Source organism: Tinamus guttatus, unplaced genomic scaffold, assembly GCF_059628265.1.
Source record: "Tinamus guttatus ecotype Peru unplaced genomic scaffold, ASM5962826v1 Tinamus_guttatus_pri_ptg000308l, whole genome shotgun sequence".
Classification (NCBI taxonomy): domain Eukaryota; kingdom Metazoa; phylum Chordata; class Aves; order Tinamiformes; family Tinamidae; genus Tinamus; species Tinamus guttatus.
The window spans coordinates 3,584,637-3,609,737 of record NW_028288842.1 but is presented as its reverse complement, the minus strand read 5'-3'; the positions used below and the strand labels follow the sequence as shown (position 1 = coordinate 3,609,737).

The 25,101-nt window shown below is 37.4% G+C and overlaps 1 protein-coding gene across 18 annotated transcripts in view; it reads left to right on the top strand.

The window, feature by feature from the left end:
- Positions 1–25,101, top strand: part of PLEKHA5 (pleckstrin homology domain containing A5) — a 151,470-nt gene that overhangs the window by 102,531 nt on the left and 23,838 nt on the right. For 6 of the 18 annotated variants that reach the window (XM_088528417.1, XM_088528423.1, XM_088528413.1 and 3 more), the window contains 6 exons: positions 5,002–5,469; positions 9,734–10,199; positions 11,299–11,382; positions 13,992–14,111; positions 14,780–14,833; positions 21,632–21,712. In XM_088528417.1, coding sequence (XP_088384543.1) covers positions 5,002–5,469; positions 9,734–10,199; positions 11,299–11,382; positions 13,992–14,111; positions 14,780–14,833; positions 21,632–21,712 — 1,273 coding nt within the window. The remainder of the gene's footprint in view (positions 1–5,001; positions 5,470–9,733; positions 10,200–11,298; positions 11,383–13,991; positions 14,112–14,779; positions 14,834–21,631; positions 21,713–25,101) is intronic. The other 12 variants (XM_088528420.1, XM_088528426.1, XM_088528414.1 and 9 more) reach the window with 4 other exon arrangements.

Here is a 25,101-nt window from a genome sequence, read left to right as displayed (position 1 = left end):
AGGTGCTGTTTTTGCAGAAAAGTAAGCACACAGAACTCACTCAATTTAAAAAGATTGCAACTTTCTATTCAATTACCTTGCTATATATCTAAATATACCAAGTTTTTCGTTTTTTGCATCAGACAGCACAGTGAAATAGACTAAGAGAAAAAACAATGTTCTCTGTACTAAATAAAAGATGTCAGCTTGTAGAAGGGATGAGTGGCAGGTCCAATTTTCATCATGAAATTGGATATGATTAGGTGTGGTTTCCTCTGAAGATATGATGTTAATCTCCTGTAATCTCCCTCCTCTTGTTTTAGGGAACGATACACCATGTGTGGAAAAGGTGAACAGAGAGTAAGCCAGGACACAAATAGGTGCTTCCTATTGACTTTAATTTCACCAATTTCACTTTAGTTTCTCTTTCACTTTAGAAGAGATTACACTTAAAATAATGACGTTACTTCAGCAGGATAAAAATCTCATCTAGGCTAGTTAATAATAAACCTCATTTGAAAAATCAGTGTTAAGTTGCACTATGAATGCATTGTGAATAGCTGAGGTACCTACAGAAGAAAAAAAGATTTTTGTTTAAAGTGGGTCTAATTTGGTTTAATCCTTTAATTTGCAAACCCTTAGACAAGTGATATGTAAGTGGGTCATGCTGAATTGATTTGAACCAGTGAATGGACCTTCATTTGTTTCAAAAGAAATTCATTTGTTATGTGCGATATTGTAAAGATTGAATGTTTGAAGAGGACATCTTTTCTTTACAGTGGAGGAGAGGAAAATTTTTAAAAACAATACATCTCCTTGACAGAACCCGCTTAGTAGGTCTTTTCGTAGTATCTCACAATAGACAATGTTCTACATAAGGTGCTTAGTAAATTTAAATATGTAAACAATTATTATAGAATTACTTGTGATATATATTCTAAATTTGATGTAAATAATCACTCTTTTACTGGGTTCATTAATACAGGGGTAGGGTCACGTTTACAACCTCATAGGATATCAAGGTATTTACAAAGTGCTGCCTGACTTCTTGTCCAGTTTTGCTGGATAGATTAGCTTCCTAGGCTGTGCTCCCACAAATGCTTAGCAGCAGTCAAGTGTAGCAGACAAGAATAGCACCTGTTTAGCACCAACCTTATTGTTTTAATTCCGGAAAAAAAAAAAAAACTAACAGGAAAAGAAAAGAACAAAACAAGAGCAACTCAGCCTCTTTGCAGGGTTTTAATATCCTTAAAATAATTGCTTAATAGAAGATACATTTCAACACCAGTGAAGTCTCCTAGACTTTCACGTCTGTTAGCTATAATGGAGAAAAAAATGACTCCGACATCCGTTTTTGAAGAATTCATCTTCTGGCTATCATTTTGGACCTTAAAATGAACCATTGAGCATAGTGTGATCTTATCCAGCAGAAATACTGCTTATTCCGTGTAAAAATCTGTTAAGTATTAAGCATTGTATTGCCTCATCTCTGAGTAACCTGGAGTTTGACATGTGGGTAGCTTACAAGATAAGTTGTTTTGGTTGAATCAGAAATTCATCTGGTGCCTTTTTTCTCAATTCTTTTTCTTCTAGAGTTTCCAATATGCTTTGACTACAGGTTTTCAGCGGACCACCTCTTTGAGAAATTATAGCTAGTGTTTTTAAGAGAAACTACTCCGTTAAAAGTATATGTAAATTACTGTAGAGCCAGTTGTACGTGCTTTTTGGTGTGAATTGCCCAATGATAAATCAGAGTATTTACAGAATAGTTCTTGAAATCGAGAACTTGAGAGACTTCTGTGGTGAGGATACTCTGAAAATCTTAACAATCTGTCAAGCTCTATTATTCAAATTTAAATAATTTCACTGATAGAATCTGTATCTTCATCTTTCTGAGGGTGAGAGTTGCTCAGAAAGAAAAAAGATAAGAATATTTAAACATTAAGTAGTTTTTTGCTGAGTAATCCATCAGCTATTTTCACTTTCCATATGTAAAGAGCCACATAATACAGAAATGAGGGATTGAGGTAGGAAAATTGAAATGTAACCATTTCTGTTAGAATAGATCTTGAAATATTATCAGCTTGAAATGGGAAACCTCCCTCTAATGTGTAAGAGGAAGGACAACTATTCTATATTTTGTCTCATGAACTTAACTGTAATTACTGCTTTCTAGGCCTTTTTATTTTGCCTAGATAATAGTTTGGAGTTTAATCATGTCCTGAGGGGACCTATCAAAATAATTAAACCTAAATACTTTAATCAGGCAGGAACTACTTAGGCTTATCACTCAAAGTATGATCTTAAGCAACCTCTGTAGATGAGCAAAACATTTTATTCATGCCGTGGTGTGTCCCTGCAGGCTGTCGTTGAGTTGTATTTATGCGTAGCTGTTGTTTCCTTGCGTTTGTAGAGGCTAGTATCCACCAAACTTGTGATTTACTGGTTCTACCCTGAATGCCGCCTGGTTTCTCTGTTCCCCCACGATTTCTCTGTCTTTTTCAGGGCAGCTGCGTGTGCTGCAGAGAAGTTGTTTCTCGGTGTTCTTGTTTCTAGAAGGGCTTGTCAGCCGAGTGGCATCCGCCGTGGGGGTCCTGCCAGCCTCGCTGTGCTCCCACGGAGCTGTTTTGCTTTTCTCATGCCGCTGCCTGGCTTCGTTGCATCACTGGTGATACAGCCTGTCTAATACAGTCTCATGCTGATGTTAGGAAAGGAGAACTTTTAGAATAGTTTATATATTTTAAACAGTTGAAAATACTGTTTTCCTTTACTGCTTATTCCTGGTTTGTTGATGAAGCCTATAAATTGCAGTCAGCATACGCTGAAGCCCATCTTTGTTCTGTGTTTGTTTCTTTTTTTTGTCTCCTCGCTCTCCCATCTTTAAAATACTGTGCAAGTCCTGGTGAAGGTGTCTGCAAGGGCATGGGTTTATATTTGTTACACTTACAAGCTAGTTTCTGGTAATTCTTTCCCATTTGCAATCTTTCTGTTGAATGAAATCTTTTGCAGACGCTGAGTTGCTTGAATTAATCCTTGGATTAAAGGAGAGCCCAGAAGTCTGTGTGTATATATATATATATATATATATATGTGTGTGTGTATATATATCAATCAATTTGGGTGTCAGTCATTCAGTCAGTGCACCATCAAACTGAAGGTCAAATAGAAATACTTGGCTCTGTTGTGTATACCACATGCCAGAGAAAGAAGTGATAGAGATCCTGTGGAAAAATAATTGTGCGATTTTTTTTTTAATTAAGATCTGCAGGGGGAAATGCAGTATTGTGGGTAGAACACTGGCTTCAGTCTTGAATTTGATACGAATCTGATGAATATCCGGAGAGAAACCCATGTCTCGCTTTGTAAAATGGCAACAGATTTTCTGTGTAAATCACTTATTTTACAAATACTATATATGTGTAGCGCTGTGTAGGGCATGTACATTAAAAAAAAATCCTGTGTGAAGGATGGTTTCCAAGATATTATTTATGTTCAAGTTCTAGAGTGGTGACTGGGATGTGAAATTTTTATTTTCTTGGTAGATAATTTGGAGAAATTCACGGGTTTTTTTATCCACTTTCTTTGAAAAATGCCTCTAGTATATGGTAAACCACTGCACGGTGTAGTGCATACTGTTGAGAAGTATCCTGAGTAGAAAAGTTTGGGTCTTCTTAAGAACATTCTTAAAGTCTTGGGAAAAAAAAAAAAAAACCAAACACACTTATAAAGTGCAGTAGGACACTAGCATAATAGTTCTTTGCTGATACCTGGGAATGATAGAAAAGATGATGTGCGGGTGGCAGTTCTGTCACGTGTCCTTCCTTCCTCTCCAGCAAAAGCCCCCATGAAAACTCAATTTTTTCCTTTTGTTTTTGCTTTCCTCTAGAAATTACTGTGGTCAGAAATACTGCCAGCTCCTTTCTATTGCCAGAATATATCATATGTATCTAACCTCTGTTCAAGGTGCTGTACGAGAAAACCTCTTGCTGATTTGTTTATGTGATAGCCTTTTACATATAGAGTTATAAAGAGAAATAATGCATTTGCCAAAAATAAAAAGGATGCAAAGCAGTTTGAGAACTTAATGTAACCTTAAAATGTATTGGATTTGTTCTTACTTTTGATTTATACAGATATGTAATCCTTAAAGAGCGTTATGTTTTCCTTTCTTCCTCATATGCCCAAATATGTTGATCAAAACATTTTAGGGGTTTTTTTTTTTTTGTGTGTGTGTGTGTGTGTGTTCTTGGGTCACCATCTGAACAGGATGTTCGGATCATGTCTCAGTTCTGGACAAGATGCAGCTTTTTGAAATCTCTAAACAGAGACTAATAGAACTACATACAGTGACTGCTCTAAAAATATGTACTTATTTCTGTGGTGCAGTTCCGCAGTCAGCAGCTATTTTCTTCTATAAAATTAGAGAAGCCACAGTTGTTTTCCACAAAGTGTAGAAGAGCCAAAGTGATAACATACCAGAGAAACCTAATTGATGCCAGTGGCCATGAGAAGTTGTTGTGGGTTTTGCCTTTTTTGTTTGTTTGTTTTGTTTGAAGGAACTCATTATAGGATAAATGCAGTAATTTTGTGAATCACAGGCTAGTCAGCAACATAATGTGCTTCCATTTTTGAAGACCGATTTAAAAACAGTCTGAATTTCAGGCTGTTGACATCTGGAAGCTTTGACTCTTGAAGAACCATTGAATTTTGTGTTCAAATATCCAGTTCTTTGGGAACGGAACATCTGCTTTTCTGGAGTCTGTCTTAATTTCCTCTTGCTGAAGAAAATTTTGAAAAAAAAATCTTATCTTAAACTTTTAATATAACAAAGAAATAGAGAAGCATAGCAAAACAATTGACATTGATTATTGTGAAAATGTGTCCAGGATTTGTCTCTGAAAGTGTTAGTTTAAAATACCTGAACATAGACTCGTGAAACAACCCTTAACACATAGGATTCACTTTATTTTTTTTCTACATGTGTTTTGTTGATGTTACAGCTTGTCATATGTTCCTTTCCAGAGTAGAGAAGCTAACCACTGAAAACACACCACCTCGAGAAACAAATAATATTTCCAACCACCGGGTGCTAATTAAGCCAGAGACACAAAATAACCAGAAAAACAAAGAAGTAAACAAAAGTGAAGAGAAGAAAGCTTTGGAAGCTGAAAAATACGGATTTCAGAAAGTTGGGCAAGACAAACCGTTAACAAAAATTAACAGCGTAAAGCTAAATCCTTTGGGGTCAGAATACAGGACCTTGCCCACCAGCACCGTTCAGGCTGGGCACTTCAGGCCAGTCCACTTGAACGGGTCTGAGCATAAAGCCCTCGGCGGGGTCCTGGCGGACGCGGGCGACGGAGGCCACCACAACGCAGCTCCCTCGCACGTGGAGTCGGAGCGAGTCATGCAGAGAACCAACTCGATGCTGCAGCTGGAACAGTGGATTAAAATACAAAGAGGAAAAGGGCAAGAAGAGGAAACCAGAGGGTAAGTACTACCTAATATTTTTTTCTTTTTTTTTTTGTAGCTAGGCTTTCTACTAAACAGCATGTACACCTGTATCCTGGCTTGCTCCTTTGTGCATTATCAATCTGTACCATGTAAATAGGTAGTTCACTACTCTTTGTAAGAAGCTCAGAGCAGCTCCATTAGAGTTTCCTATTTTATTAACATTGAGTGATTACTAATAGGATTTAATTTGTTAGTAACTTTAATAAATAAAATCCCTTTCAGATGCTAAAAGTTTCTCTATCTTAGCAGAGTGAAGGTGTCATCAATCCTACCATTTCTTCTCCTCCTAAAATCTGTTCTTGAAATTGCTCCACCTCTTTGTTTCATTTATAAGGTCTTGTAATAAAATTTCATGTAAAATTCTTCAAAGAATATTCTAAACAGCTTTTAATGCTTAAACAAGTTTTAGTAAAAGAGGGAGAGACTATTAGAAAGAATATTACCTTAGAGAAAGTTATTTAAGTTTCTATCTAACCTGGTGCTTAAACCTTTTTTTCCTGCTGGAAGAAAACATCTCCCAGTTCTAATATTGAATTCCAGTGCTTATTTATGAAGCTTTAATATGGCAGTGAATGATTGACAGCATTTAATCTACTGCTCATAGCACTTTTTTTGTTTGACAGAAGTGCAGAGACATTGCTTTCAGCCTAGCTTACAGACAGGCAGCCCTACTGGTCATATATAAAAGCTGATTCCATTAGTTAGAAGCGATGGGGATGGTGTCACAGGAGATGCTGTGAAAGTTGACATCTAGGGCCTTTGCTTGTAGGTTATTGGTAGAGCCGAGATTAAGACCTACTCAAGTTCACAAGAGCTGTTTTCCTGAAATACTAAAATAGGGGGATGGTGTTTATTTTGTTTCTTTGCAAACCTGAGGCAATTTACATTATTCTTCTTTAAGCTTGCCAGAATTTGCTGAAAGTTTTCCCATTGACTTTACTCCTTCATTAAATATAATTAGGAATTGTTAAAGTGTTGCTTCCTCAAGTGAATAGTTTGATCAAGTTCGTGTTTGCACTACAGCAAGCAGCTTCCACACTCTGACGTCTGTTTATTGTGTGTGCTTGGCTAACAGTGAAAGTTCTTTGCTGCAATTAGATGTTCTAAATTGGACTGTAAAACTTGCATCCAAACACTGGAGATGTGAATAGCTCTGCTGGTTTTCGTCTGTGCGCATTAAAACCTTAAGTCTTTATCCCTCTCCTCCCTTTCACTGTGGTGACTCTTACCACAACTCTGCTGCCTTGGTTGTATTTTGAAACACACTGATTTCGCTATGAGAATTGGAAATGCTATTAGCAATATATTATTATTCAGAAGTATTTTATTCTTGGCTATACAGAATATTTATGACTTAACTATGAATGGCGTGGTTTGCACAGGAAGTTTTCTTAGATCTTTGATTCCACAGAAAACTACCAAAGTAAAAGAGAAATTGTCCTTGTAGCATCTTCCTCACATTGATGTGTGGAGGTGGCATTGGAGAATTAAAGAGTATTTCTAATGTGTAATGGTGTCTCTAAAATATGGTTTCATTTACGTTTTAAATCTTGACTTGGTTCAGATTGCCAGGTTCCGGCTGGAGACAGAAGTCTAAGTAGAATTGAACTTGGTGACAGAGAGTAGAAAGAAGCTCCAGGTTAAAAGCTTAAGGTTTGGCGGGAAAGATATAAGATAGTTTTTAGTAAGAGCTGTTAAATTCATGACTTCTATTTTTGAGGAAAGTAGTCCTTGCTCGCTGCCCCAAAGCTGATTTCCAAAACTGTTCTCTCAGGCTCCTGCTGTGTTAGGGGAATTCTTGAGGACCAAATGCGATCCAGGTGATGTGTGAGGCTTAAAAACACAAACGAGAGATTAGGACTTTTAGGTATACTACAAGATTAAAAGACAGAGTTATAGTTACATAATTACTTACTAAGTAGCTGCTGCTCAGGATGGAGTGAAAAAGGTTTATGGAAAAAGTACTGTTCATTTAGAGCAACAGGTTCACTCCTTAGCACTTTGCAACTGCCTCAGAAATTAATGATCGCAACAAATATTTCAATTTTTCAAGCTCTTATCTGCTACTTCTGTGGAAAGGGACATCCCACTTTGCAAGAGCCACACGAGCAAGGGGAGCCTGCGCATCGCGTGCTTCCTAACCCACAAATACAGCGCTCCGCTGTAGTGTCCTTGTGCTGCTGAGTAGTTTGGCATCAGTGAGAGACGAGGAGATATCTTCATGCAGTTTCACTTGAGTGGTCTGTGACATGAAATGTTTTGGTGCGGTTGCACAGGGCCAAGTGCAATGCATTTGCAGAAATACTTTGCAGCCTGGTGTGCTCTGCATCGTTGTGACACTGACCATTTTGCAGTCAGAAGCTGTACCACCGTCGAGAGTTGAGTTTTGTGGGATTCAATTAGAATAAACTCTACAACTATCAACAGGCTGTTAGTGAATTTTCTATCAGACGATGTGAAATATTGATGATGTTGGCTTTCTACAGTTTTCATAGTCTAAAAGATGGAAACATCTTCGTAAGTGCTCTAGAACATGAAGAAATGCAAGGAGAATTTAAATTCCTCCCTGCGTATTGGGAACCTCACACAAAAAGCTTTCCTCTAAGTTGCCCAGGACTTTTAAAGAAGACAACAGGATTAGAATAACTACTAATTAATAAAATGGGAGCGGAACGTTAGTGAGAGAAGCATCCGACTACTGGGTTTCTTAATGAAAAACTCAAACTTCACCGGGGTCATTTCTAAATAGATAAAATAGTGTTTTGAAAGTCAGGAATTTAACCACAAAGTATCTTGGTTGTTTGATTTTTTTATAAGGAGATACAGAGTAAGCCTTGTATAATGATAATTGCTATTGATTAATAATTATCATTAACATGCTTATAAACACTTATTTGTAATTATATATTATATTGAATGTATTAAGATTATAAAATGTGTAATTAATACATTACAAATATATTATTTATATTATTTATCATCATTAGCATTATGATAAGGTCTTATAATTAATGACATGAAGAAATAGAGAGGTATTTAAGCAGATTTTAGTGAAGGAATAGGATGAAGAATCTATTTCCTTGTTTTTGGTCACAGACTTCCTTGCTGATTCGAAGCCCCAAAATGCAAATTTTCAGCGAAAGTAGCAAGTTTGCCCAGTCTATAAAACGGGGATAATACTTCATTAATTCAAGGAAAGCCTCAGAAACTGTAGTCAGATTCCGTCTTGGTAAAGCTCTAGAGCAGCTTTCATCTGCAGAATGTTCCAGGCGGTCATAATATGCAGCTTAACTCACTCTTTTCAGTGGAAGGTAGGTTCTGCCCTCAATTTCCATACTAGTTTTGGTGTAAGAATCCAGCACATGTCATTCTGCCTTACCCTGCCTTTGCCCTAGGTCATTCCTTTCAGGTCCTCGTAGCACTGAAGTCATTCCCGTGGCTGAGCTGACTTCATCTCCCCATGCCCTGCAGGTCTAGGGCTGCAGCTGCCATTAGCCTAATCAAGGTGCAGCTACAAGTTGCTGCCCTCTGATGGCCGAATCCATTTGAGATGAAGTCCAACTTGAGATGAAGTCCATTTTGAGATGAAGTTTTGTCTCCCTCACTGTGGAAAGTGTCCACCCTAGGTCCAGTAGCGAAAGGCATTAGGTGGCACTCATTGGGGTAGTTGAATGAGTCGCTGGCTATGAGCTATATAATTACCTCTGAAAAGACAAGAAATACTTGAACACGATGATATTTTGCTCTGGAAAATGCTGCTGCCTAGAAGTTGCCAAATGAGAAGTTGCTAAATGACTATAATGCATAGGGATTTTAATATGGCAAGAAATCAAAGCTTAAGGCTTGAAATTCTTACTTGATTTGAAAATCATCCAGAATATCATCCAAAGAAACACTTTGCTCTTTGTTTCATTTGAATAGCTGATATGAATTGGCTTGTCACTAGTGATTGAACAATATAATTTTATGGGACAATAATTGCTGTTTTTCCTTGGCGTGTTGTTACAAATACATAACTATTTGATGTGCACAGTAATTGCGTAAGATTTTCTAAAAGAAATAATAGGAGGCATTTTCCACTATGAAGTAAGAAAACATTGAACATTTAACTGTTGGAAACAGAAAGCAATTTTCAAAACTTTCAAAAATTTCATCTAGCCAGCCATAGACGCAAGATTTGATCTAAAATTGACACTGCTATACAATATACACCTAACAGAAAGGCACCTGTGTCTTTCAGGATAATCTCGTATCAGACGTTGCCGAGGAACATGCCGAGCCACCGCGCTCCGGTCGTGCCGCGGTACCCGGAGGGCTACCGGACGCTGCCCAGGAACAGCAAGGCGCGTCCCGAGAGCGTGTGCGGCGTGGCGGCGCCGGCGGCCTACGAGCGCGCCGCGGCGCCCGCCGAGGAGAAGCGCCGCTCCATGCGCGACGACACGATGTGGCAGCTCTACGAGTGGCAGCAGCGCCAGTTTTACAATAAGCAAACGACTCTTACGAGACACAGTACGTTAAGTAGTCCCAAAACTATGATTAATATTTCTGACCAAGCTATGCATTCGATTCCCACCTCACCTTCTCATGGTTCAATAGCTGGTTTCCAAGGATATTCCCCACAGCGGACCTATAGATCGGAAGTGTCTTCGCCAGTGCAAAGGGGAGATGTAACTATTGATCGCAGGCATAGGACGCATCATGCTAAGGTAATATATTGCTTTTAATATCAATATTTTTTAAATTGCTTTTAATATCAATATTTTTTAAATTGTATGGATTTTTATTACAAGTGTCTGATTTCTGTAAAAATTCAATTCTGTTCCACTGTAGTATATTTCATTGAAATGTAGATTAAATTACATCATGATGTTTTCATGGAGAAAGGCTTGCTTAAAAAAGAAATTTAAAAATTGTGCAATTTTCCTCATTTGTTTGATGAAAAGATGTTGTCCTAGTACTGTTGCCCATGCCATTGCCTTTCTCTTAAAGGGAGAAAAGGACACAGTAAATGTATTTTTCAGAGTAATTTGTGGATGTGCAGGCATCTCACTCCCTTGTATCATCTAAAGTGGATCTAAAGCAATAGGTTTTCTAGAATCAACTCTATAAAATGCTTCTAAATTTCATGAGGCTCTTTCTTCAATCTTTAGCTTAGGTGTCCTTATTCTGGTGAATGTCCAACCATGCAATAAGTTTAAAGATGGATCTTAAAGCAGTTTAAACATTTTAAAATTGTTTACCAGCTTTCTTTTTGAAAGTTTTTCAGACCTGTTTTGCTTTCTGGTGTATATATATATATATATATGGATTTTTCTTTTTGTAACTCTTTCTCTTCATTTGTTCACACTATTTACTTTGTCTTACTTACATAAACTCTTTCCTAAGAAGTGGGTAGCAGGAGACTGACTGTTTACAAACACTAGGGTCAATTTGACACTGGAAGACATCTCAGCTGTAAAGAGGCTATAGCAGTTTTCAGTGTGTTTTTTCCAAGTGGTTTTCAGTGTTAGTTTAAAAACTAAAATCGTCTTTTACAGGCTCTTATTGGTAGGGATATCTCTCATATCATTACGAGAGAGGGTCATTGATTAAATGAAAGTTGGTATATTTCTAAAACTTAGAGGTCAGCTACTCAAGATGAGTGTCCAGGCTAGTAGATCAGCAGACAGCATGACGAGCCAAAGCCATCACAAGTCAGAACAAATTTGTCGTGACAAGGAAACTTGACTTATTAAAAAAAAATGTAATATTCGTTGGTTCTTTAAATAACTATGGCTCATACTGTGCAATTTTGTTTTTATACAGCATGTCTTTGTGCCTGACAGAAGGTCAATGCCAGCAGCTCTGAGTTTGCAGCCTATTACTCCTCAGAGCCTCCAAGGCAAAACAGTGAGTTACATTTTTATTTGGTGCATTCAAATAAAATGTTTTCTTTCTTTCTTTTAAGAACAGTTCCTTAAATGTAAACAGACAGCACTGAAGTCTTATTCTTTTCAGAGCCCGCATTCAATACAGTCTTTATGTTAATTAGCAGAGTTTTTAAAAGCAAATTGGGAGATATTCTTTAGTTATGTTAATTCTGAGAATATTTTGTGGCAACTGAGTCACTAAGTTCAGATTTTCTTCCAGAAAGATGAACTTTTGTAATCAGTTTTAATACATTACAAAGGTTCAAGGGGGAAAGGGTGGAATCAAGAACAACGTTATTATTTCTCCAATACATTTAAAAAGAAAATCCTCAAACTAAACTATTTGGTTTTTGGAAGTCATGAGGCTGCTGTAACATCATTTGGAAAAATAATGTTCTTTTTGGCATCTCCCGTTTGTCTGTGATAGAATGAAAACTCTGAGGGTGTTTCCTCAAAGTAATCCTAGTGAACATTATCAGCCTCACTAGCTGGAACATGACTTGACAAAAGCAAAGGCATAGACCTAAATTTACTAGATTTTTATTAGATCTTGTTTCTGTAATTTTTCTCTGCCCAACTTCGATAACGGACAGTTAAGATCTTAAAGTACAGATTTAGGATCTTATTGTGGGTACCAGCTCCACAGTTAATCCTTCCACTGCCTAGACTGCTGTTTCTTGCACTTCCCAGCATGAATCTGTGGCAATTTCCACCTCTTCTCCCGGGATGACCTGTACAGCTGGCCCCTCATCTCGCACGCGGGCGGAAGGCATTTGCTGGGGCTTGTGGGCCAGTAGCCTCCTCGGGCTGCGGTGCCGGTGCCAGGCTGCTGAGAGGAGCAGGGCCCAAGGAGGCTGTGGGCTGTAGATACCAGTGGGTGTTGGAGCAGCCAGAGGAGGAAACCCGCAGGTAGCTCCTGTTGCCTGCAGCAGGTCCTAGAATGAGACCCATGCACAACACCTACAGCCACGTCCCAAATGTTAGCAAGTTATCCATCTCTAGGGAAGAGTAGGAATTACTGTTCAGTTGGCTTCTCCACAAAGAAAAAAAAAATCTTGCAAACATTTTATTGAAATACCATTAAAAATGTATTGCTAATGCATGAAAATCAGATAGTTGCAGGACATACTAAGAAAAGTTTTGGAAATACAACATGATTCTATAGTCTTGTTCAAATCTGCTTATCACAGTTGTTATAAAATGAACTTCGTTGTGCTTTGAGATGAGACTAATTTTCACCTTGAAAACCTTGGCCCTTCCTTTGGGAAAGAACTTGAACGTGTCCTGCATATCAGTCTAGATGCTTATTCATTCTGAAATTACAAATTTGAATTGAAGATGCTGAAAGAGTAATAAAAACAAGATTGCCCATTAGCCAGTTTGGCCTTGGTGTTTGGTTTCCATCAAAACAAATGGTTTTTGACAGCTGAAGCGATGTGGAAATCCCTTGCTCCCTCTTGTGGGCTAGTTTGATATAAGCTCACGCTAGTGCCAGTGCCCTGGTCATTCTCAGACACCTTTTTGCTCCTTATTCCAAATAACTGAGATTTATTTGTTTTTCAGTAACTTAACGTTCTTGCTCTCTGGGGTTTTCTTCTTTACTTTTTTGCTTTGGGGAAATTCTGTGGCCCTGGTAGAGAACAAGCTGGGGTGATATTTTTTTTAACACACAGAGCTTGCTAATTGTGGCAGTAAGTGAAACTGCTAGGTGAATATTTAACCACTTACAAGATTCACTTCTGGAGAAGTGTAAGAAACAGAAGCAAATAAGGAACATAACAAAAATATTAGTGAGATTGATGGTCTCTTCTTTCCTTAGAAGTGTTCCTGATAGAAGTGGATCCCAGAGAAAGTTCATGCAGATTTTTCCCGACTGAAATGAACTCTTCTCTGTGGAATTGCCTAGGAACTCCCCATTTGACTGTGAATTTTATTGAAATAATCATAGGCTTTAAATACCACTCCCTGTTCTTTCCTAAGACTATATTATGCATCTTTTCAAGTTGTAGAAGTGCATCCTAAATTAACTTTTACCCTCAAGCCTGTGGAAGGAGGGACTGAAAAGAATTTTTGTCGTGCTTGTGCCATTTTCTGATGTGAGAGGTGCTTGTTTGTGATGCAGTTTATCTTTTCTTTTTTTTTTTTTCCCTCACTGTTTTAGAAGCCTGCATTTTCTTTGGGGATGTTTTCAGATTCTTTCAACTGCTAGTAGTTGTCCATGTACAGATAATGATATCCTAAAGGTTGGAATATCTCTCCCTTCACTTAAGTCAGTATCATCAATTTGATACATGTGCCAGAAAAAAACAGATTTTCTCCTGCAAAATCCAAATTTTTTTGTGCTTTAAACAGAATATTCCAATCTTTATGGCATTTTACAGTATCATGTGTTTGAACAGTTAAACTTAAACCTTTGTTATATGTTTTTAAAATGGTCATTTTGGGGAAAACCACCGCATCTTTTGGCGTTTCGCCATAAATATCGGTTTCTGTACCATGGGGAAGATGCTAAGATTTTGATCGCGTGTTGCTCAGGATCCCGATTAACCTTTTTTCCACTCTTTGGCTTCTCACACTGCACTCCTTCAGCCAGAGGAGCTCACGCTGCTGCTAATAAAGCTGAGACGGCAGCAAGCCGAACTGAGTAGTATCCGGGAACACACACTAGCACAGCTCATGCAGCTAAAACTTGAGGCCAGCAGCCCAAAGGTCAGCTATAAAGCAATGTGTGTCATGTGCCATTCTCACTAACCTCTGGTCATTCATTAATCAAAGTTTGCATTGTGCCATTGGTGCGGAATTCTCCGAGGCCTGTGGGGGTGGATGGAATAACGTGGTTTCCTCCTGCGTGGGATGTTCTGCTGTTAACCCTTTGAGTTCTTAGCTCAAAGAAGCAGGAACGCTTCAAGGCGCAGTGCACTTACGGAGTTTTAAGTACAGTTACAGGCTTAACCTGTTTTTGCTTAAATAATAGTAGTGGTGGATAACAAGCTTAACTCTTTGTGTGTACTACCTCTTATCAGATGAAATTGTAATCCGTGGGCAAAAATTAGGGCATGATTAAAACACAGATTTATCAAAGGGTTTATAGTCATCTGTATAGTTATGTATAGAAATTCCAAATGGATGTACTGTATTCTATGTGTAAAAACAAAATCTAAAGCAACAGTGTATAGTATGGTTCATGGCAAACTTTCATCATCATTTCTGTTTCGGTGTCAAAACATGTTAGAAGTTCACAAGAAAAAAACAGGGGAAAGTAGAATTATGTATTTCTTAGTGAAATTGAAACATCACTGTCTAGTTTACATCTTTTAAAACTCTTTTCATGCATTCTGCACCTTCTGTCCTTTTTTCTTCTGCCTGCTGCCTGCTAGAGTGAGATTCTTTCACATCACCTTCAAAGGAATGCCATATATTTGGATCATCAGGTGGGATTTGCAACTTTTTTTGTATATTTATGTCTCCTAATGCTTTTTGCTTGCTTCTTTCAAGCTGTAAATATTTGGGGAGATGGATTTTTAGTGCCTTTTATGAATTTGGTTATTTAATATGTGTCTTTTTAAATAGCATAAAATATCTTAATTTGTTGCAAATTTGACATGTAGTGGAAAACATAAACTGAACTTAAACATTCTGTCAGAATACAGTAGCGATTCTCTAATTAATTTTTCTATTCTTCATGTCTTTCCTGTAATAAATCAACTAAAATTTCTGTAGCATTTTATTGCCCTTAACCAAAGTCATAACCTATTTCCAAACTAATATGACACACATGCAATTTATAGACAACAAGTACTTCTGCTAGCTTCAGTGCTCTGAATGAAGAAGAGTTAGCTATTTCTACAGGGCATAAAGTGAAAGGAAGATCAAACAGGATTTAAAAAAAAAAAAAATTCATAGCAAGGCTAATTACTTTTTTTTCCATTTACCCAGTTGTTTGTTAAATATTTAGATTTTACTTCTTCATAACTTCTGCTGATTTTAGAGTTTGGCTATAATTCTGTCTTTGACAGCATAATTTGTTGCCAACGGAATAATTATGTTATCACAGCTTTTTATGGCTTCGTTGCATGATCTAATGGGACTTGCTAGCAAGTTGCGTGTGAGAAAAGTTTTAAATTGAAAATATTTGATAATACATAGAGAAGACAAACACAGTGTTTAGAAGAAATAACAACTGGGTATCTGCTAGTTACAAATATGAACTGCTTAGTTTATTGAAATACTCCCTTTCCTAATGAAACTTTTCAGCATTATGCTCAGAACCACTACTTTTTAGAATTTTTATGGCCTATATATTACAGTGGTAAGCAGGATTTCAGGGAATTCAATTTAAAAAAATCTTGCTTCCAATGACTTTATCTTTCTGTGGTCACTTGGAAGCAAGATGTAAATTGTGACAAATCTAGTTAAGTGGTGATATATTCTGAAACTTCTTTGTCATGTTTAGTAGATTGCAGGAGGTTCAAAAACAGTAGGGGAAAATGTGTCTCCCTAATCTTTATTTTAGACCAGAATACATGAAACGAATCAACAGTTTTTGGTTTATAATGTTTTGGAGTGGGGGAATAATTCTGTCTTCAACAATGTATTTTATTGCAGGGAGGGAACAACAACTGTACCCATGAAATTTAAAACTGCCTAGCATGCTGGTGCTTGATCAGCCAAACTTGTTAGCATAATGTGTAGCATTAAACAGAGGAATGGTTTATATCATATGTGAAGTGGTAAAAAGGATGCTTTTCTTGCATCTGGTGTAATTTCTAAATGTAATCTGATAAATTCATACTAATTTAGGGAAGTGCACAAATCTTTTAAACTCACCTTAATCACCTCCACCAAAGGTGCAAGAAATTACTGCAGTTTTTACAATACGAAATCATTGTCAAGTCTAAAATGTATTTCCTTAACCATAAAAACATGGAAGAGAGCATAGGAATTTTCCCAGTTTGACTGATTTTTTTTTTTCTCTTTGCTTTATTATAAGACTGCCACATGCAATAAATAAATGCCTCTAGAGTCTTTAATTTGCTTTAAGTACCACTGCTTCTAGGGGTGGTTATTGCATTGATTTACCTTTATTAGTTTATCTATTATCAATTTTCACTTATTTTAGGAATGAAAAATCACAGGTTTCTTCTAGGCTAACTGAGGTGATGCCTCTTTGGTACAAGCATCTCTGATCAACTTACATAATGACTTACCCTCTTTGAGTATTAAATGCCCAATATGCTTAAATTAGGTACTTCCAGTCATGATTCATACGGAATCTCTGAAAAATAGTGTTAAAAACATCTTTACTTAGAGCATGTGGTGAAACTCCTGTCCTGTTATCTTTAACCCTCACCTTTCTGGTTGCAAAGAATTCAGTTCTGTGAATAATGACGACTAAGTTTTTACCAAGGTTGCATGGAAGAATATTGAGACAGGCAAAAGTGCAAGTGCAGAGGGAGTAACTTATATATAGTGTTGTAGTAAGGTGTTCTCTACTGGTCGGATGTTTTTCAGCAAAACTGAAGAATATCCTATAGCCTTTTTTCAAAACTATACTCTCTTTTGTGCAGTTATTTTCTTGAGATGCTTACAGATTCTTATATTACTCTTTCAGAAATTACGTAGTATGATTTCAGAATTTTTGTTGTTGTTGTTGGAGTTCAGAGATAGGGCAACAGAGACTGAAGAGACTGACGCACACATCCCTAGTCATATACTTTGGAAAGAATTTTTGTCCCACAATCTTCTTTTAAAGGGAGGTGTGAACCATTCTGGTCGCTGCTGTACTGGGAAGCCCAGCAGCGGTCCCAGCTCTCCAGCCGTAGCCTCCCCTATGCCGAGCAGGGTGGAGGGATCCCCTCTCACAACTTGCTGGCCACGCTCTGCCTAGTGTGCCCTGAGATGCCGTCGTGGTCAGCTTGTCCACCAGGAGCCGCAGGTCCAGGCTCCCAGCTTCCCGGTGCGCGGCCTTGCTCCTCCCCAGCGGCAGGACCTGGCGTTTCCTCCGCCGAGCTGCATGAGGGTCCTGCCGGGCCGGTTCTCCAGCCTGTTGAGGTCCCTCTCAATGGCAGCACAACCATCTGGTGCATCGGCCACTGCTCCCAGTTTGGAATCATCTGCAAACTGGCTTAAGGGTGCGTTAATTAAATGTAATCCCAGTCTCATGCATTATAAATTTTTATGGGTTCACTTATGTGTACTACTAAATCCAAGCCAGCAGACTCTTTTCTGTACTTTTTGAATGCATTTGCACACAATAATTAAAGTAGAAATAACCAGAAAGAGGACATAAAATTTCTTCAAATGAAAGTTAGATTTCAGCAGATACCTTTTTTTCCTCCATTGTAAATTAAACCATGACAAGAGGTCCTGCATGAATGTCTGTATGCTGTTATTACAGAGAATTCCAGCAAACTCATCTTTGAGCACCCTTCTGAACTGTAGGTTGATGGTAAACTTTTGCTTTTGACTGAAAACCCCTTTCCTAAGCTCAAGCTATTTTTGTAAAATTCTCTCTGCTTGTTGTCATAGTGATTTTAGTATGTTGCAGCTTGGTTTGACATAGTATAAATGCTACTCCATTTTTAGGGTTATTTTAGTCTTTTTTTCCTTTATTTATTTATTTTCCTGTTTATAAAATGGCTGTTGATGTGAATGATTTGGATGTTAGAGTCGTTCACGTACTTATTCCACTTCAGCTGGTGCTTGTACTTTGCACTTCCTTTAATTTTTTAGGACAGTACTTAAAAGTAGGCAGAACTTGAACAAATTCTCATCAAAAAAAGGAGTAAAGGTCCCACAGCCAGGATCCATGTACTTTGGTCCCGTTTTTGCTTTTTCATATCGTCTTCCTGAGACCCGGAAGGTGGTTCAAGGGAAAGGCAGCAAAAGAGAGGAGGCTGCAATAGTAGAAAGGGAGCTGGAAAGAGTTGGCAGACATCCTGTATTATACAGGATTTCTTGTACTTCAACCTAAGATCTTAGCAACATACAGAATATTGCTTTTTCTTGTATTTGTCAGATTATTGGGAAGAGAGAGAGGGAGCTACCCAGCCATCTCTGCTGTTCTTTCTGCGCCTTGGTGCTTTTTCCTTCAGCAGAGGAAGGAGAGATGCTCAAGAGCTGGGGCTGTGCGGGTGAAAGATGACTGCACCAGAGGCCCAGTAAAGAGAAGGCAGGAAGGACAAGTGCTTTTTCCTTCTTTGTTTTGGACAGAGGACCAGCAGGGGAAAAGCTTAGCCTGGTCCTCTTGCCACTGCTTACACCTTCAAGAAGCTGTGAGGAAATGAATAAAAGTGACAGTCTGAGCTCAGCCTTATGCCAACCATGACATGTGGTCTTATCTCTCCAGAGATGTCGAGTTTCGTGGTAGGGAGCCACTAGTCCGGCTGATCATTCCCACCAGGACAGTACGTGCTAAAGTGCCGTCTCCCCAGGATGTTAACGAGCATGGAAAAGAATTCAGGAAAACATAAGAAAAAACTCTCAGTAGCTTGGCTTTATGGTCCAAAAGGCAATGCTAGCTCATAAACAGGGTTCATATATATCTCCTGTTGAAGAGATCCCTTTTTTTTGTTGTTTCTAACTAGAAAATGCTTTTCTATGCTACATCAATAAGGATAAGAGCCAAGCCAGAGGATTGCTTTTGAGGACAGAACAGTTATTCACTAGAAGTAGAAAAGGATATGAACCAAGACGGATGGATTTTATTTGGTTTTATTGCTGCGTTGTTTTGTGCCATTAGGCAGTTCACATTTCAGTTTGCTTACATGTAGAGAGTAATTCTAATTTGTGGAGATCTCTTTTCAATTAGAGATACTCTATGAATGCCTTACTATTAGTTACATCATAGATTGCTGCACAATAAATAAGACCTTTAAAATTTTCTCCAAATAATAATAGCTTTTCTGACGTGATAGAAAAATGAAGCCGTGTTTCTGTATTCTTCTTCCTCTAACTAGGGAAAGCATTGACCAAATTAAACAGCACCCAACTTCAGCTTGGGGAGAAGTTTCGTGGTAACGATTTAGCAGCACAAACTAGATATATTCCTTACAACTGCTGTTGTAATCATCATAGCTCTGTTTTAATCTGCCTCTTCTTCAGGACACAACAACTTGTGTGTGCACTAACTTTAGTCATTAAAAATTGGACAGTATTTGAAAAAGTTCATTTCCTGAGGGGAGAAATGCTCAATATTTGTGATTATTGCAATGTCTCTTTGGTTGACATTGCTTTAGCAATAATCTGTTTCTCACTGTTTGACCCATAAGGGCTTAAGGAACTGGAACTTTGGTAGAAATGACTGGATAACTGGCCATTGCAGGCAGCATTAAATAAGCATGGTGAAATGCCAATGGTAAAGGTGTTGGGGAACGTCCCATACTGCAAAGCTGGATCCAGACAGAGGACAAAAGCTTATTTCAGAACAGCTCCTGAGAGAAGGCAGTTTGCTTTCTTTCTAATCTGGAAAAAAAGAACCTTTGAACAGTAAGTCAGAAAGAGGCAATTTGAAATATGGTTCAAAAAAGAAGAATTAGCAAGAGAGCCTGAAGCCTTTGAAATTCTCCTAATAAAGAAAATGTTTCTGAATCAGCATATTCCTAATAAAACATTTCAGCCTTAGAGTTATTTTTGTTTTAGAAATGTTTAAGACATTTGTAGTTTGGTAGCTTGGTTTTGAATCTTACTGCTGATCAGGTAAAAATCTCTGATATCACCCAGTTCATGCCTTTTTTTTTTTTTTTTCCTTTTCAGGCCAAATTTTAATGTAAAGGGAGAACAGCTTCTTGTATCAGTTCTAGTTTTTTGTTCACATTTTATTGTAGAGGATAGCGGATAGGAGGCTTTTGTTTTTGCGGGTATTTTTTTGTTGTTTGTTTATACCTTACATAAAGATCTTTGTAAGCTTACGCTCTTAAAATACAGTACTCTTCTTCTCAGATAATGGACTTTTCATCTGATCAGACCTTCTCTCTGTATAAAAACAACAGCAACAACAAAAAAGAACTATATCTACAACAGCAAAATAACGTTTCTCATTGGAGAAATAAGATATATTTTTTCCAAATGTACAAGTTAGGTTTAGAAAAAAAACAGAAGGTGGGGTGAGGCATCCCAGGATGACTTAAAAACTCAGACTTTCTGTAGCGTTTCAATCTCTGAGGCGAAACCAGGCTATGCAAATTCATGATTCCTACGTATATGCACACAGACAGAGTGAAAGATCATTAGTGTTCACCATACTGTCTTCCTGTGTAGTATTTGAAACTGGGATTGTTGAAGAGGTTAGAAGGATTTTTTTTTCAAGGAAAAAAAAAGAAAAAGAAAAGGAAAAGGAAGAAGAAAAGGAAAAATATTGCCTCTTGAAAAAAGGCTGGAACATCTAGAAGCTGGATTGGTGAAAGGTCTTTATGGATGTTAATCCAGCTCTCTACAACATTCTGTTGACTCCTAAAAACTTCTAAGTATTCCTTGTCTTCTGTTACAGAAGAATCCCAGACCATTTTCTCTGTGTACTAAGCTTTGTGTTTCTGAAATGCCAAATGTATGCAGCTTTTGCTGTAATGATCAAAGGAGCTGTTTTAATATTTGCACACATGGCAATAAATATAAATCATGATAGAAAATGCTTGACCTGCTTGGAAATGTAAACCAAATAGTTTACAGCAGTCTAGGGGGGTGGAGTGGAGGGTTAAATACAGTGACTAATGATTCAAAGTTCCTAAGTATATAAAACAATGCAGTATATAAAGGCATTTTGTGATACAAGAATATATGCCTAAACCTGGCTTCAATAATCAGAGGCTATGAATGCTTATATCTTTATAATATACACTGAGTTATTAAACTTGTATTTTAAAAGGCTTTCTGATAAAGGTTTAAATGTTCCCTATTGCATATTTCCTATACTGCTTTTCTTTTCAAAGTCTTGTAAAGCTAGGCTTATTCTAAGCATTCCTGTTTTTCAAAAGAGATAGGTTTGGTCAATGACCATTCTGTTGGTTTTGAGTATTTTTATGTGTTTTTATTTCATCTCTTTGACATTATTAAAGTTTTCATATGTTTAATATTACTGAATGATAGAATCTATAAAAAAGCATGGGATAAAATGTAATCTACTGCATTATTAGAAAAAAATTAAAGTAGAGGCTATATTTACAGTGTCGTCTTTCAAATCTAGCCATGCTGTAAACTGATGTTTGCTGTATGCTCCTCCTGATTTGAAATAGATGAAAGAGAATGAACCTTTAATCACCATGGTTCACACTATGATTGAGAACTCGGCGCTAAGACCGCAACTGTACCATCAAGTAAGGTCTTGGATAGTGAATGAAATTGCTTTATCATCTGCGAAAATTTTCCTTAGTGACAGTTTTGGTTGTTCCTCAGATTTATTCATAACATTGGTGTTTCTCTTATTTGCTTTGGAAAACCACGAGTCATCCATGCTTTATAAAATGCTGCAATATCGTTAGCATGGCTTTTGCTGCATTTTTGTTGTTGAGTATTGAGTGTACCCTTTTGAATAACCTTTTCTGTCTAGACTATTTAATTAGCTGATGTCTTATGCAGGTGTCGAGTAAATTCATGATCTTCCAATGAGCTTCCAACATTTGTTGTAGCATGACTCTATGCAATTAGTGTTCAAAGGTGCTTCTTTATTTGATGACTACAAAAGCATGTGAGTGGTGTTTACCTGGTCATTTCTGGCAATTTTGTTTCATTCTAGGAAGTGGATTTACAAGTTTTTGTTTGCACCTACCGAGCCTTTTAGCCACCGAAGAAAGAAAGGATCAAAATTACTTTGATCTGGGGACTGTAAATCCGCAAGGCAGTGTCTGTTAATAAAGTCACAGCAGACTTAAAATGCACACGGCAATGCACACGTGCAGACTATCTAGTGATGATTGCAAATGGCAAGACAGAAGAATTGGAAATATGAATGGAAATATTGCCTGTGAGTTGAGACCTGCGTTAACTTATGAGCATGGCCAATACGTACCTGTTGGCACTGCAGTGTCCTAGGGGCTGAAGAGTAGGGGTTGAACTGAGTAGTGTCATGTCAGAAAATGTTTTAAGAGGTTTCTAGCCATGACTGCAACAAAGATAGTGGTGTTATTTAAGTGACTATGTGAGGTGTGCAGATCTGGCTGGCGGTCAGAAGAGTATCTGACCCATTTCCTTCAGCCTGTGGTAATGACCTTGTGAGCCAATAAACAAAGGTGCATAGTTAGAAGAAAAAAAAAAGGGTATCTACTACATAAATTAATCACTAGTGATTAATGTTTTGACATGTTTCTAAAAATTGCTGCAGCTTAATTTCAAGTTTTATTGCACTGTAAGTCAGCTCCCTATTGCAGATATTTCTTGCTATCTGGAAAAGTTGCAAGAGTCACCTCTACTTTCCAAAGGAATTGAGTTGCGAGAGACTTTGCTGAAGCAATGATACGTAATAACTTAGTTCAGGAGCACTGATTTATGCCTTCAGGTGTAAGAATGGAGCTCTAATGTGAATCCTAAAGCCCCTATTTTGGACTGGAATGGGAGAGGTAGTGTGTCCTTAAACCCTGCTTGAACATTTTTGTTGTAGTTTGGGTATATATAAATATTCTTTAAAATGCCTAGCTTTTGTAAGTAGTTTTAAAAGTTAGTTAATTTTCTACATAGACATTATACAACAAGCAAGTCTTAATGTACGTACAATAAACAGCTTTAGGTGTGATGGAGTAAACTAGCTCAGATTTTAGTTTACATCTAGGTTCATTTGTATATAGCTGTGCCAGGGCTAGTCTACCCAGCTAGTTAGGGAGTACCAAGAAATCTGAGTTTTGTCATGATGAAGCTACGCTGCCAGCCAGGGTATCTCTACACAGCGCTGCTTTTACCTTGTACACATACCCACTCTTTCATCTTTGATGCTTAATTAGTGCCTTTTAAAAAGTTTTTGTCAAAAATGGTGAACTCTAAGGGTCACAAAGATCAAATACCTGTTTGCTACTGGAGATGCAGTCTCTTCAGGTCAGATTTTTTGTGATATTTGTGCAGGCTTGTGCAGAACCAGTGTTACATAAATCATAGAATAAATAACAAGGCCTTATGACTTCACTGAAGCTGAAATATCCTCTAAGAAATATTGCATTAACTGGCTTCCCAGAAGGATAAAAATATGCTCAATTTGCTGCTTAAATTGGCTTCTAAATTCTTCTTATGAAAAAATAACCTGTTTAAAATTGTGGCAACTTATTTAAAAAATTAAACATGCTATAATTTCTTACTTAGGTCAAATTTCTTTTAAGCACTCCTCTTTGATATCTTTAAGAAATTTAAACATCCAAAGTGGAAGAAGTATCTGTGTAAGCACTTCTAACTTGTTTTGGTGTCTGGATAAACTAGTTTATGATAATCATAACCACTTCTGCAGGAACAGAAATGTTCTTTCTTTGCTTCAGTTTATTCAGTTCAATGTTATAACTTAGCTCATTCAGAGTTAAGTGAGGGAAAGCAAGAAGAAGTTGTTTTCTTCTTCAGATGTGCGCAGTAGTGTAAGTAGTGTGTCCTAGTTAGCAAAAAAACTGACTCAGTGTAAACCTCATATTTAATTACAACTTTAAATGTTTTATTTCTTTGCAACGATTAACAATGCTTTCATAAAATAGAAAGTTTACTGTTCAAAATTCATTATTTAAGATATTTTTGTTTGTGATTTTTAAGTAATCACAGTGTTAAAATAATTCTTTAAATCTCTTCAACCTGTTCCACTCTGTTTTACAGACTGCTGTAAATGTACAGACAGAAACCAGACCATTGATTCTGTATGTACAGAAGATGTGTATAAACAAAAAAAAAATAGGCTGGGCTTTTGGGTTTGATTGTTTTGTTTCTTTATAATGCCAGGTGAAGAGTATTTATCTTTTTATCTGAAGGGAGATTTGTTGATTCAAAAATTTATTCTCAGTCCCTGCTACATATGAGTGGGTTTGAAGAATGGCGGAAGATGAAAGTTCAATTAAAGCAAACTAACATCTGTGTCTTATATTGAGCATTTGTTCTTAATACATTAAAAACTTGGTGTAAAATGGTCCTTTACAAATGGTATTTGGAATGATAAATCTGTTGCATTGTGCAAAATGCAATTTTTATGTCAAAAAAGTTGACAAGTTCATTCTATTTGGCCTCTGTACTGAACCAGCTAAATTGAAAGGAAAACCTCTAATTCTTCTAAGCAGTTGCTTACTGTGGGGTAAAAGCTCATTTGTACTGCTTCCTGGTGGTAAAAGTTCCTTTAAAACAAAAAAGCCTTTTGAAAACCTGACTTTAGGCTCCTCATGCTCCCCACAAATGTTTCATACGATCCTGTTTTAATTTCCTAAGTGCAGGCATCTTGCAGAGGTGCTCAGTGTGCTTTTGGGCTGTGAAATTTCCTGTCAAACTATATTTATTGAATTAGAATGGTTAGTGGGGATTTGAAAAAGGTATGTAAATGATGATGAAGTGATTCCTTCACTTAGAAGTTTTTAATACCTACTTTAATAACTTTAACCCCTCTTGTCTGGAGAGAGGTTTGCCTAATCTATCTTTATTTGGGAAGAAACTTCCCTGTAGGTGTCCACTGTGGTGGGTTAATACACTTCTGTGATTACTGGCTTTTGAAATAGATGGTGCATCTGTTGGTGGGTCTCTAATGAGGTCTAATTTCTAG